Raw genomic sequence first — 12,937 nt, 5'->3', positions numbered from 1 at the left:
AATTTATATCAATTAAACTATCCAACAAATGTCTTATCCCAATACACGCACACGATTCCCGATGTAGCCCGTCGTTTTGACATATGGCTCGAGTGCGTGCGACAAAAACTGTGGGAGGTATAATGCGGCAAAATAAAGTTTATCTATAATAAAAAGAAGAACTAGAAAGAGGCAATTCTGGGAAATTGCAAAGTGTGGTTGCCCACATCGCACCCGTCGAAAATGGAATCGCTTTTGTCTCTGCGTTGATGAAACCACCCTCGACCTGTGATTCAAATTTGGGATGGATCGGACATTCCGTGCGTGAATTGTGGCGTTTTTTGTAAAATAGGCCCCTCCCACTAACTTTGGAAGACGTTTACGGCCGAACGATACAGAAGATCTAAATTCTGTCTGTGCTGTTTTAATGGGATAGGTCCCGAGATCATGTGTACCGATTTTTGTGAGATTTGGTCAAAATCTGTAGGAGGAGTAGCAAAAAGTGTGTTTTGAACAAAATTCAAAATGGCGGGAAATCTATCTAGACGCAAATGGGCGTGGCCTATATGGGGAGATGTGTCATGACCCAAGGAATCCAAGGAAAAAATATTTTTTATTTTACGAGCTACGGTTCAAGAGTTATACCCCAAAAGGTAAAGTTGGCTGTTATAGCGCCACCATGAGGCCGACCGATATACTTCTAAGGTAATTAATTTTAGTAATTATTATGAATCTCTCCTCCAAGTCTTGTATGTATAGCCCTTACGGTCTCAGAGGAAAAAATACTTGAAAGTGAGTTTTTGCATTTTCCCATTCATGTCTATGGGGAAATTTAATGCACTAATTAATTCATATCAATTAAACTATTCAACAAATGTCTTAGCAAAATACACGCACACGATTCCCGATGTAGCCCGTCGTTTTGACATATGGCTCGAGTGCGTGCGACAAAAACTGTGGGAGGTATAATGCGGCAAAATAAGTTTATCTATAATGAAAAGAATAAAAGGTCACTAAAACAATAGTATGGTTGCCTTCAGGCAACCACACTAATAATAATAAAAGGTCACAAAAACAATAGTATGGTTGCCTTCAGGCAACCACACTAATTAGGCAATAATTCCTCGTCATGAAAGGGGGCGGGACTGCAACACTCATGGTCTGATTCCTTGTGCTCGTGGCAGAACAACCCTTGGCAGTATACCGTCAGTCATTTGTGTGGATATTTCAGTAATAGTCTTTGTACATTTTACATAATTGATGTCCTAAGGCTTAGGACTTAGGACCTAAGCCCCGTGAAATGTATGTTTAAACGGCCTAATCGGCAAGCAGCATTGGTATTTTTAATTTATGTTCCAATGTTCAATTCGCAAAACATTTTAATGGTTTGTATGACAATTAATGGTCAACTAAAAGTTCATGATGATGCCAGCCCTACAGTAGTTACAGTACCTGATCCCCAGAAGGTGCGGCAGGGGTAGTAGCAGCCCTTGGCCTCCTCGGGCACCTCTCCAGGGGCGAAGTGGAAGTGCAGGTGGGTGGAGAATCTGCTGGACTGAATAGCTACCAGGTTTCCCCCAATACCTGGACATCAAAGAGAGAAGAACAGAATCCTCTCAGGCAAAAAAGTACACTTCAGGACAAAAAAACATTCACAAGAGTAATCGTCCCGAGTCATTCAGTGGGACAGTGTCGCGGACGGCCATCTTTGAGCCGATCCAACGAGGAGGCACACGCACGTCCGACACACCAAAGACCCGACATGCGGGAACACCGGTCGGACATGCGCTGCTCCCATGCTTGCGGTTATGGTTAGGTTAGGGATAGAGGTAGGCAACCTTTATTATCAGAAGAGCCATTTTTGGCCCAAAAACCCATTACAATTCTCTCTGGAGCCGCAAAATATGTTTGCTTCAAAAAAGCAGACTTTAATTATTTTGTGATGTTTCTGGTGTTTCAATATTACATTTTATTGTACCAGTAAGCCAGCAGCATTGGTGGTGAAAACAAACAAAGATGTCTTATCATGAATACATTCTATTCTTCTATTATCCTTCATTAAATTTGATTCTTATTTTTATCTGGTGTATAGGCAAGGCAACATTGTTTTGCAATATCAAAATGAAAGAATAACTTTATGCCTACTACAAAGTCAATAATACATTATGATTAAATGTTTTTAAAAAAAAGAAAAGAAAAGAAAAAGAAAACCCCTTATTCCTTTTCATACTTCTTTGCCATAGCAACTGGGAGCCACGGGAGAGTAGCCTGGCTAAGAAGCCAGACTGAATCAGCCGAAAATGCCAAAAAAAAATGCCTGCCAGCGGATTAGGGCCATTTCCTACACCAGAGAACTGGTGTGGCCAATCGGGACACGGTATGCAATATGGGCAGGCTTTGGTACAGTGACGTTCAATGCTTGAGACCTTTGACTGACAGTTGCTCTGACCAATTGCGTCAAAGAGAAAATGTTTCAACCCACCCCCCGGGAAACAAGAACCATACACAGCCTCTCCAGACTCAAATACCACACGACAGTGTGATTTGAGTCTGGCTTATTAGCCAGGCTAACAGGAGAGGGCCTATAAGAGCCACAGGTTGCCTACCCCTGGGTTAGGGTTTGAGGTACAGTAGGTTGTCGGTCTAATGACACTCGGACCAACAGTATGTCGGATCTAAGGCCCATCACGTTTTGTGAAAATGGCTGGAGTGGGAGATATACCAGCTCCCTTTTGGGGAATTGCCGACCCATGTGATGTTGACCTCGCCTCTTCTCCTACAAGCCAAGATAAGGTCCAAATCGTCCACATTCCTTATTTTTTTTGTTGTCCACAAATCAGTCGTGAGGGGCCTGCAGATTGCAGGCATTCCCAATCAGAGAGCTAAGGCATCGGCAAAATGCTGTTCAGTGTCTACAATAATTGGCAGTCGCCATATATGGAGAAGGCGATGCTTTCTGTACCCGTGTGACCCGTTGAGTTCTCAAGTTTGCGCATCCACTATTGTTTGTGATCAAGAGATTTCTTGTCAAATGTGAATAGTTACAAATAAAGATGTTAAATGTGTGTGTGTGTGTGTGTGTGTGTGTGTGTGTGTGTGTGTGTGTGTGTGTGTGTGTGCGTGTGCGCTGTGGCTGTAATTGTTCCAGTGTACTCTGGAGCTGTGCTGATTGATTACGAGTAGAAGTGTAAACGCGTGTACATCCGAGTGTGAAACTGGATGTTTCCAATAGCTAATAACGATCGTTTTTATTCCTCTGTCAGCTTTGCCTTTTGAACATATACAGTAAGAAGAGTTGAGGGGGGGGGGGGGGGCTTAGAATGCAACTCAGTGTTGCATTGCTTGAAAATAAATGTATGCAGGAGGACAGCAGAGATATTGGCTGTCACATCTGCCTGGGAGGCATGGAGCAGCACCGATGCTCAGATCCTATTTAAGCCATTTTGGGCGGGAACCCCTTTTGGTGTCATGTTATGCATCATGTTATGCTTTAGCGGCTATTGAAAAATCACACCAGTGTGAACCGAGTGGTACCTACAAGCTCGTAGCTCGTAGCTCGAGCTTGTACGTCTGCTATAGAAACTGCTATAGACTGACATAGAAACATAGCTTTTTCAGAAAACTGTCAGGATGTAGAAGACATTTTTAGAATCTGATCTCAGGTCAGAATGAAAACCGTCAGGATGTAGAAGACATTTTTAGAATCTGATCTCAGGTCAAAATGGATTAATTTCTTCTTTCTTTTGTTCTTTTCTCAGTCTGACAACCCCTGAGAGCAGCAATGACAAATGGACATCGCCTAAAGAAAATAAACATTGTGACAGAGGAGGAAAATACAAATACAAAACAGAGGGAGGGAGAGAGGGGGAAATTCACGAGGGATGGGAAATATATTTATTCATTTAGTCATTCATGCTAGCTTTTAATTAAAATCAAACACGTCATGAGACCGACGGGTATGTACAGAGAATAACATTTCATATTCACTACAGCGCCCTACTTTCATCCCCTCAGACAAATGGAGTTTCTTTATCTTTTTCATCATAGTCTGAGAGCAACAAAAGCCCCAAAAGCAACACATTTTCCATTTAATAGAAAGTGTTTTGTCACATGGTTTTAGGTTCTGGTGGTGCCAGAACCAAGCCACGCTCGGTTGACCTAAAAAGAAAGATTCAGTGCAAAAGTTAGTGATCCTTCCTATCCTCGTTGCCAAGACGCATTACGGAGAGTCGCTGCTTATATTTATCATGAACGGTTGAACACTGGTGCATCAATAAAGATGAATATATACAACCAACAAATCACAAATCCGACTACCTACCCCAAACCCTCACCCTAACCATAACCGCGAGCACGGGGCAGCACACCTAAACCTAACCCCGCAACCCTATCCCGAGTCGGACCAATGATATGTCGGACCAAAGGATGCCTCCCAGTTTCAACTAGCAACTAGCTATCAGTTTCAACTAGAGACTAGCTATCAGTTTCAACTAGCAACTAGCAACTAGCTTATGACAATAATGCATCATCCGATATGTCCCGATTTGTTTTACCACTTCCAACCATCCCAATTTTGGGCATGTCATTATAGGTGGTGAACAACATAAAATAGCTGTAGAAATTATTCAAAAAAACATGTAATCAGTGGTCTGAGGATCTGCATTTGGGTCGGGCTCTAGTCTGGTTTAACCCATTAAAGGCCTATTCATAGTCTTGATTTTCTGTGGTGAGGTGACCACCTCTCCGGTGGTGAGCTGACCACCGGAGCTGAAATAACGTTGAGCGGTGGTGAGTAAAAACAGAGAGAAGGGCTGGAGCGGTGGTGGCGGTGGTTTGCTCTTCACCGCGTCTCAGTGACGTCATGTTGTAGTTCGGTGGTCACCACCGAAAATCCAGACTATGTATGAGCCTTTAGGGCCGATGTCGACATTTTAAAAATGTCTTTAAAAAAAAAAAAAAAAAACTGAAAAACCTCATGTTACTATGTCAGTGGTTCTCAAACTATTTCATGTCAAGGACCCCAAAAAGTACCGTATAAGTAATTGGCCACCGACCCCCATCTGAAAATATGTTGATATATAACATAATGCTTAAAACACCAAAAGGGGTTCCTGCCCCAAAATGGTTTAATGTTTGCAAGCATTAGCGAGCAGCACATCTTAACTGCCTGTTGGAGTGTCTCCGTGTCTCCATTAGATAAAGATAATAGGGCTGTTGTTATCTTCTCTTCACAAACACCTGCTTTTTTTCCCGCCGCCACCATATCCTAATCAGGCTGTTTTGCCCCAACATTGATCCTGGCTTCACCGCAGAGCCCCAATAGAATAGAACAAAATGCTCTGCCAATATGTGTACACACAAGATAAGAGAGAACTAACTAGACAAAGACTTATGTCTGCAAAAAGCAAAACTTTGAGTTCAGCTAGCACAGCATAAACAAGTAGTAATTGTCCATCACAACTCATCACACAATTTCAATAAAAAAATAGAATAGCAGGTATGTTTAAACAAGTAGTAATTGTCCATCACAACTCACACACAATTTCAAAAAGAAAATTGAATAGCAGGTATGTTCAATTCAAATGTACTTGGCAAGTTGGACACAAAGCAGCTCTCAAGTGGAAGAAAACCCGTTTGTTAGTCATTGCGTGTGCATGTTTGTGTATGATTATGATAATACAATGCCAGGACAGAGCAGGGGATTAACAGTTGGAGTGGAACTGGGTCTTTGTATTTCAGAATGATAAATAGGAGGTTAAACTGATTCAATGTTTACAGCTGGGTGGCTCTGTAAGCAGTAGTGTAAGAGAGTGATTATATTTTCCGGTACCGCAGCATTTTAATCACATACACCAGGGGTGGCAACTTGGACGATAGCGAGGGCCACTATATTTCCACACTCACTCCAGAGGGCCACATTGCATATTATTGTCGTAGGAAAAATAGCCGATCTACAAGCTCAAATTGAGCTTGTAGATCAGCAATTCTTTGCTATATTTGAATTGAAAACCTGAATAATCTTTTGCCATTTTTTAATTGGAATCCTGAAAAGTAACCTTTTTATTGAATTTCAAATGCATTTAGTTATAGTTATGTTAACTTTATGAACTGTTAACATAACTACATTGGACACAAAAAGACATATTTAATACTAGTCATTAAGTATAGTCATTTAATACTAGTCATGAAGTAATTAAAGCGGGTTTGGAATTGTAACAGCTGAAATCAATACCCTATCAGTATTCTGATATTAACATGTGGGCCGCATTAAGTGAAGGTGGGGGCCGCAATGTGGCCCCCGGGCCGCCAGTTGCCCACCCGACATACACGCACGCCTACATGTGCATCTGCGCACAAAACAGCCGAGAGCCTAGTATGAGAGCTTTACACACGCAAAAGTAGACAACTTGTGACAAATCAATTAATTCATTCAAACGACCCATAAAACAACAGTTACAACACTCTCTACCAGCCTTTACTAGCACCATAATACTGTGTTGAAAATGCACTGGTTCTGTTCCGACGTGTCAATTTGTGTCGCACACACACACACACACACACACTTTTACTAGTTGCCTAGTTTACTAGTTGTTTAACTACCTATTATGTAAAAAAAAGAAAGGCTTAAAAAAAAATCGGGAAAATACATTCTTATCAACTAGTCAACTAGTACCAACAAGGTTGACTAGTGGTTTTACTAGTCGACTTGTTGCTTAACACACACACACAGTCACACACACATACACACACACACACACACCCTTCCTAGTTATCATGAGTTTATTAAATTAGATACTTGAACGATCAATTTGTCACACACACACACACACACACCCTTCCTAGTTATCATGAGTTTATTAAATTAGATACTTGAACGACCCTACGGCAATGTCTGTTTAATTCAATCTATACACCCACGCGCTATTCCGTCTCCGCTGGACCATCGCCATGTCGCTCTTTATCTGGCCTCCAACACCTCCTCCTTGCCACCCTTCACCCCCCAAACCCGTAGGTGTGGGGTTACGGGTGCTTGCACCTTTTCGGGTCACTAGGTTCTGACTGTGGGGGATTTGGGACTGCAGGGAGGCTATGGAGGAATGGCAGGGGGTCTCGTCTGCTCACAGCCAGGGGCTCACCCTGCCCAGAGGCTCACAGCCGGGGGCTCGCCCTGCCCAGAGGGGGGGCAGACAGACTGGACTGACTTATCTGTCTCATCTCATCTCATGGTTCTCTGGCTCCGTCGAACACTTACTAACTCATCTTCAACCATCCTTCTCATCCACACAACTCTTTCCCTCCCAACCTTTCTATTCATCCAGCCGTAAATAAATAATCCCTCTGCTCTTTTTGCCCTCCTCCTGAGATCCCCCGTTCTGGGGAGTCCTCCTTCCGCGGACAGCTGGAGGTGCTGTGACTTTTAAAGATCCAAAATGCAGCGGCCGCAAATTCAAGTGAGCTTGAAAGAGCTTCCCCTTGCCCCCACCCCCCCCGCACGCGTGGCGGGGAAACAATTAGGCACAGAATACAAGTCTGCCATCTCGTAAAATGTCCCTCATTAACGCTGCTTAATTAAAAGCGAGTCTCCCGTGAAGGAGACGCTAGCAGTACAGGAGAGGGGAGGGAGTTTTACAAAGTGTGGAGAGACAAAAGAGCCGAGAGGTGGGATGAGCCGTTTCGCTCAGCGGCCAGCAAGACATTAATGCTGGGCGGGGCGGTGCGGGGTGGGACCAGGGGGGCAGTCAGACAGATATTTTGTGAAGCCGCTAAGGAAATCGGGACTTCCTGAAAGTTCATATAATGGCCTGTTGTGGCTCTGTCATTGGGCCCAAGAAAACCCATAGCCCCATAGAGGTCCATGCATTTGGGCCCAACTTCACCTAGACTGTATTACCTTAATAAACATGGTCATGAATACTTTCTGCTTCCAGTCACTAGTTTAAAGTCTCATTTCTCATGTCATAATATTCTTTTTGGAAAATGGTCCCATTTATTAACAAACTTACCATAAAGTCGCATATGTTCTGAGGGGAGTGGCTACTGTTACAGTCTATGATCGGGATCCACCCCCCGTTCGAGTCAAAATAAAAACCAACAAAGAAGAAGGGGGGGGAAGTCCCGCCTCGTTGTCTGGGCCAGCCAATGGCCAGCTGGGCCCAAACGGATCTAGAAATATGGCGACTTACAGTGCAAGGAATTACAGGCTTCATTTTACGTCCATGTTAGACCCGGGGAACGTTTTGTCCATATTTTTTACAGTCTATGGCTGTGACTCACCGTTGATGACAGGGGTGTACACTACGATTCCAGCCAGGTTGGGGTCAGACACCGTTTTGTCCAGGATGAGCCCACCGATGCTGCAGAGACAGGGGGACAGAATGGGGTCGTCATGAGATTAAAGAAAATAACAGCACATAACACACAATGACGTTTTCCACCATCTTCTTTTACACAGAATTGTAACGACAAAAAAACACAAAAAGAGGTCATCATAAAAAAGGGTGTTATGTGAGAGAAAGAGGGAAACACATAGCACACAACCAGTACAGTTGTACCAGTACAGTATAGTACAGTACATACACATGACTGGGTCGAGGAGCAGCTATAAAAGAGAAAGAGACTTAATTATTTCTCTGAACATAACCATGTGATCCCTTTCTTTGTATCTTATCTTACTCAACCTATTGGTTTTATACCTGTATATATGTTGTGTGTATCTTAGTTATGTACTCAACCTATTGGTATATATGTTGTTTGTATGTCTGGCCTCGTGGGGAAAGATGGTGGGTGGGTGGGGAGGATTGGGAAAGGAGTTGTGGGAGAAAATGTAAAAAAAAAACAAAGAGTCGTATTCTCTCTCTGTGAAACTTGTATATGATGTCATACTCTTTGAATAAAATGTATAAAAACAAAAAAAACAGACACACAGACACACGGCGTGGCATGCAGTGTGTTTGTGAGGTTGCCTCCTCCTCCCTCCCAAGGGGAAAAGCCGAGGAGCGCACGCTGTCTGTCGAGGAGGGCCAATTTGTTTATGGGATGAGTCATCAAACAAACCCACACACTGCCCCGTCTCAGACAGCATTAGAATAGCTGTTCTTTCCCCCTTTGAAGAGGACTTAATCCATTCTGGGCGGGAACCCCTTTTTGGTGTTAGCAGATCAAAATAGCAGATCTACAAGCTCATAGTGTGCCACTGAGTGGCGCGCTACGAGCTTGTAGGTCTGCTAAAAAAAAATTAATCGAAGAACGACTGACATAGAAACATAGCTTTTTCAGAAAACTGCGAGGATGTAGAGGACATTTTTTAAACCCTTTTGGTGTTAGCATTATGCTATGCTTTAGCTATTGAAAAATAGCAGATCTACAAGCTCGTAGGTCTGCCATTTTTTGAAAAAAATCGAAGAACGACTGACATAGAAACATAGCTTTTTCAGAAAACTGTCAGGATGTAGAAGACATTTTTTTAATCTGATCTCAGGTCAGAATGGGTTAACACCCACACACACACACACACACGTGCACCCGCGCGCGCACACACACACACACACACACACACACACCTGCTGATGACCATGGCAGTGATGACGGGCTCCCATCCGGAGTAGAGCAGGGTGCGGCTGGCGGGGTGCTTGGAGGAGATGACCATCCAGAGAGGGGTCAGAGACATGAAGAACGCACACACCAGGGACGACACGTACGGGTAGGTGTCTGTGGGGGGGGGGGGGGGAAGAGAGAGAGAGAGAGGGAGGGAGAGAGAGAGAGAGAGGGGGGGAGGGGGAGAGAGAGAGAGAGAGAGAGAGAGAGAGAGAGAGAGAGAGAGAGAGAGAGAGAGAGAGAGAGAGAGAGAGAGAGAGAGAGAGAGAGAGAGAGAGAGAGAGAGAGAGAGAGAGAGAGAGAGAGAGAGAGAGAAAACAATGTATCAAAATAATAAATGTGCAGTAAAAATTGGCAACAAAAGAACAGATTTCTTCCCCCAAAGTAGAGGATTAATGCAGGGCAACAATCTAAGACCAACTGTGTTCAACATTTATATAATTGAATTGGCAAAATCACTGGAGGACTCATCAGCACCTGGCCTTACCCTCGGGAACAAAGAGATTAAATGCTTGCCGTTTGCAGATGATCTGGTGCTGCTGTCCAACTGTAAAGAAGGACTACAGCAGCTCCTAGATCATCTGCAACACTTCTGTCAGACCTGGGCCCTGAAAGTCAATATGAAAAAGACAAAAGTCATGGTTTTCCAGAAACGGTCCAGATGTCAGGGAAGCAGATACCCATTTTTACTTGGCTGCACCAACATAGAACACACACACACACACACACACACACATACCTGGGGTTAAAAATTAGTTCCACAGGGAATTTTAACATGGCTGTGAATGACCTGAGGTAAAAGGCAAGAAGGGCTTTCTATATGATTAGAAAATCTATCAAAATTTACATTTCAATTCGAATTTGGCTGAAGATTTACAAATCAATTATTGAGCCAATTGCCCTGTATGGTAGTGAAGTGTGGGATCCCCTGGCAAATCAGGAATTTTCTAATTGGGACAAACATCCAATTGAGACTATTCACACAGAATTTTGTAAATATATATTAAAAACTCCAAATAATGCATGCAGAGCGGAACTTGGCCAATTCCCTCTCCTAATTAACATCCAGAAAAGAGCATTCAAATTCCATAAGCACCTTCAAAATAGTGACCCCACCTCCTACCATCACCAGGCCTTAAAATGCCAAGAGGAGAACATGAGTAGGAGTCCCCTCAGTCAGCTGGTCCTGAGTCTTACCCCCACCACCCCTCCCCTGACTAAGGTCACATTCATACCAGAGAGCTTTGCTGCGATTAAAACGAATCCTGCTGCGCATTGTCAGAAAGTGCGCTTCGTTTGGCAGGTGTAAAGGCTCATTCGAATCCTAATGCGCAGCAAATAACCGCATTTTACTCTGCCCAAAAATGTGGGTTTCGCTTCGCTTCGAATCGCACTTGACTACGATTCGGTGCAGGTGTGAATGCAATCCGCAGTAAATAAAGGAAATGAAGCAAACATAATGTGGCGGGTGAGGAGCTGAACACAGTTGGAGACGGAGAAGGCATATTTTACGCAGCGCAAAGATGTCCCGTTACTGTGGATAGACGTGGTCGAATAAGGAGACTGAAGCCCTGATCGAAATGAGGACGTGTACATTAATCAATTGCTTAAGAAAACACATAAAAACACTGCAGTGTATTATAGCCTACATAATATTCTGTCTGTCTGTCTGTGCGTGCCGTAAACATGGAGTGCTGTCACTGTGTGGGACTGGGGAGTTATATCAGTGCGCTCATGCAGCGCTGTGCCTCCATGCCCAAAAGAACAGTGTGTGGCGGCTGCGTGGGTAGAGAGAGAGAGGGGGGGGGGTCCCAGACGGCACAACACATGCACGTTATGAGTGTAATTTTATCACCATAGATTTCACTGTGTAGGCTATAGTTTATGAATGGAACACATTGATAAAGGTCCCCCCTGCTGCGTTTCCAATTGCTGCGAATGACAGTGTGAAGGCAAACCGCAGCCAATTAAATATGCAAGAATCCCAATTCCCCGCCCTTACGGATCTGAGTCTACCGAAGTATTAGGTGAGAATCTGACCTAAAACAACCTCCACTAACACAATTATCAAAATGCAACAAGAACATTATATCACATATTGGAAAAACACAACAAAAACCCAGAGTAAATTAGAATGCTATTTGGCCCTCAACCGAGAATACACAGTGACAAATTACCTGACCACTGTTACTGATCCAAAACTGAGGAAGATGTTGACTATGTACAGACTCAGCGACCACCGCCTGGCAATAGAAACAGGCAGACACAGACAGAACTGGCTGCCTAGAGAAGACAGACTGTGTTCACTCTGCTCTCAAGGGGAGGTGGAGACAGAGCTACACTTTGTTACAATGCGACAAGTATAAAGACATCAGAGAATCATTCTTCCCTAAATTTAAAGAAAAATATAAAGAATTTGAATCCACCATTAATAACTCATCATTCCAATATGTTCTGGGAGAAAAGTCCAAATGCACAGTTTTGGCAGCAAAATACGTGTGGAGTTGTCATCAACTGAGGGACAGCCAGTGGACAGAAGAGACAGGTATATCTATCTGAACAGGGTCATTAAGTTGCTGTTATGTTTATGTTTGTTAATTTATTTTCATTGTTACTCTATTGCTTGTTGTTCATTATTGTTGGGATGTTTGTTGACTTTTGTTTTGTTGTATGTACGCTTTGGCAATGTAAAACATATTTATCATGCCAATAAAGCCTTTTGAAATTGAAATTGAATTGAGAGAGAGAGCGAGAGAGAGCGCAAGAGAGAGAGAGAGGGGGGGGGGGAGAGAGAGAGAGAGAGATCATTTTCAGATTCTAACTGGCCATGCATTATTAAACACATCTTTCCTCCGTATTGGAATGAGCGTGACTGAGCACGTAGCATCCAGGGACACTGCAGCAGCACAGGAGGCAACTACAGTCTGCAAGGAGAAGCAACTGTCCACTGTTTTCTTAGCGAAAAAAGTAAAATATTAAAAAGATGTACATGCATTAAAGGGTGTCGGGATCGGGAGTCGAACCCGCGGCACACTGCCAGACTGGATTACCAGCCAAGGTGCCTGGACCGCTGAGCCACGGCCCAGGCCCAAGTTATAATGTTTTAATCGATTTTGGAATTAAATGATTGATTAGATTATTTGTAATAATTGATTCAATCAATTAGTTCGATTAACTGTTCACTATAAAACACACAAAGTGCCACAAATTTGCAGAGTAATCTAAAGACAACACACACACACACACACACACACACTTTGACCTGAGATCAGATTCTATAAATGTCTTCTACACCCTGACAGTTTTCTGAAAAAGCTATGTCAGTGGTTCTTCAATTTTTCAAAAAAAGCAGACCTACAAGCTC

At 43.3% G+C, this 12,937-nt stretch overlaps 1 protein-coding gene across 2 annotated transcripts in view; it reads right to left on the bottom strand.

Annotated features, from left to right (window-relative positions):
- slc41a2b (solute carrier family 41 member 2b) overlaps positions 1 to 12,937 on the bottom strand; it is a 44,533-nt gene that overhangs the window by 13,602 nt on the left and 17,994 nt on the right. For both annotated transcript variants that reach the window (XM_083757685.1, XM_083757686.1), the window contains exons 7-9: positions 9,540 to 9,687; positions 8,254 to 8,333; positions 1,432 to 1,563 (exon numbers count right to left, since the gene is read on the bottom strand). In XM_083757685.1, coding sequence (XP_083613811.1) covers positions 1,432 to 1,563; positions 8,254 to 8,333; positions 9,540 to 9,687 — 360 coding nt within the window. The remainder of the gene's footprint in view (positions 1 to 1,431; positions 1,564 to 8,253; positions 8,334 to 9,539; positions 9,688 to 12,937) is intronic.

This window comes from Protomyctophum parallelum (genome assembly GCF_964188405.1).
Source record: "Protomyctophum parallelum genome assembly, chromosome: 22".
Classification (NCBI taxonomy): domain Eukaryota; kingdom Metazoa; phylum Chordata; class Actinopteri; order Myctophiformes; family Myctophidae; genus Protomyctophum; species Protomyctophum parallelum.
The sequence above is the reverse complement of the archived record's forward strand: the minus strand, read 5'-3'. Positions and strand labels throughout refer to the sequence as shown.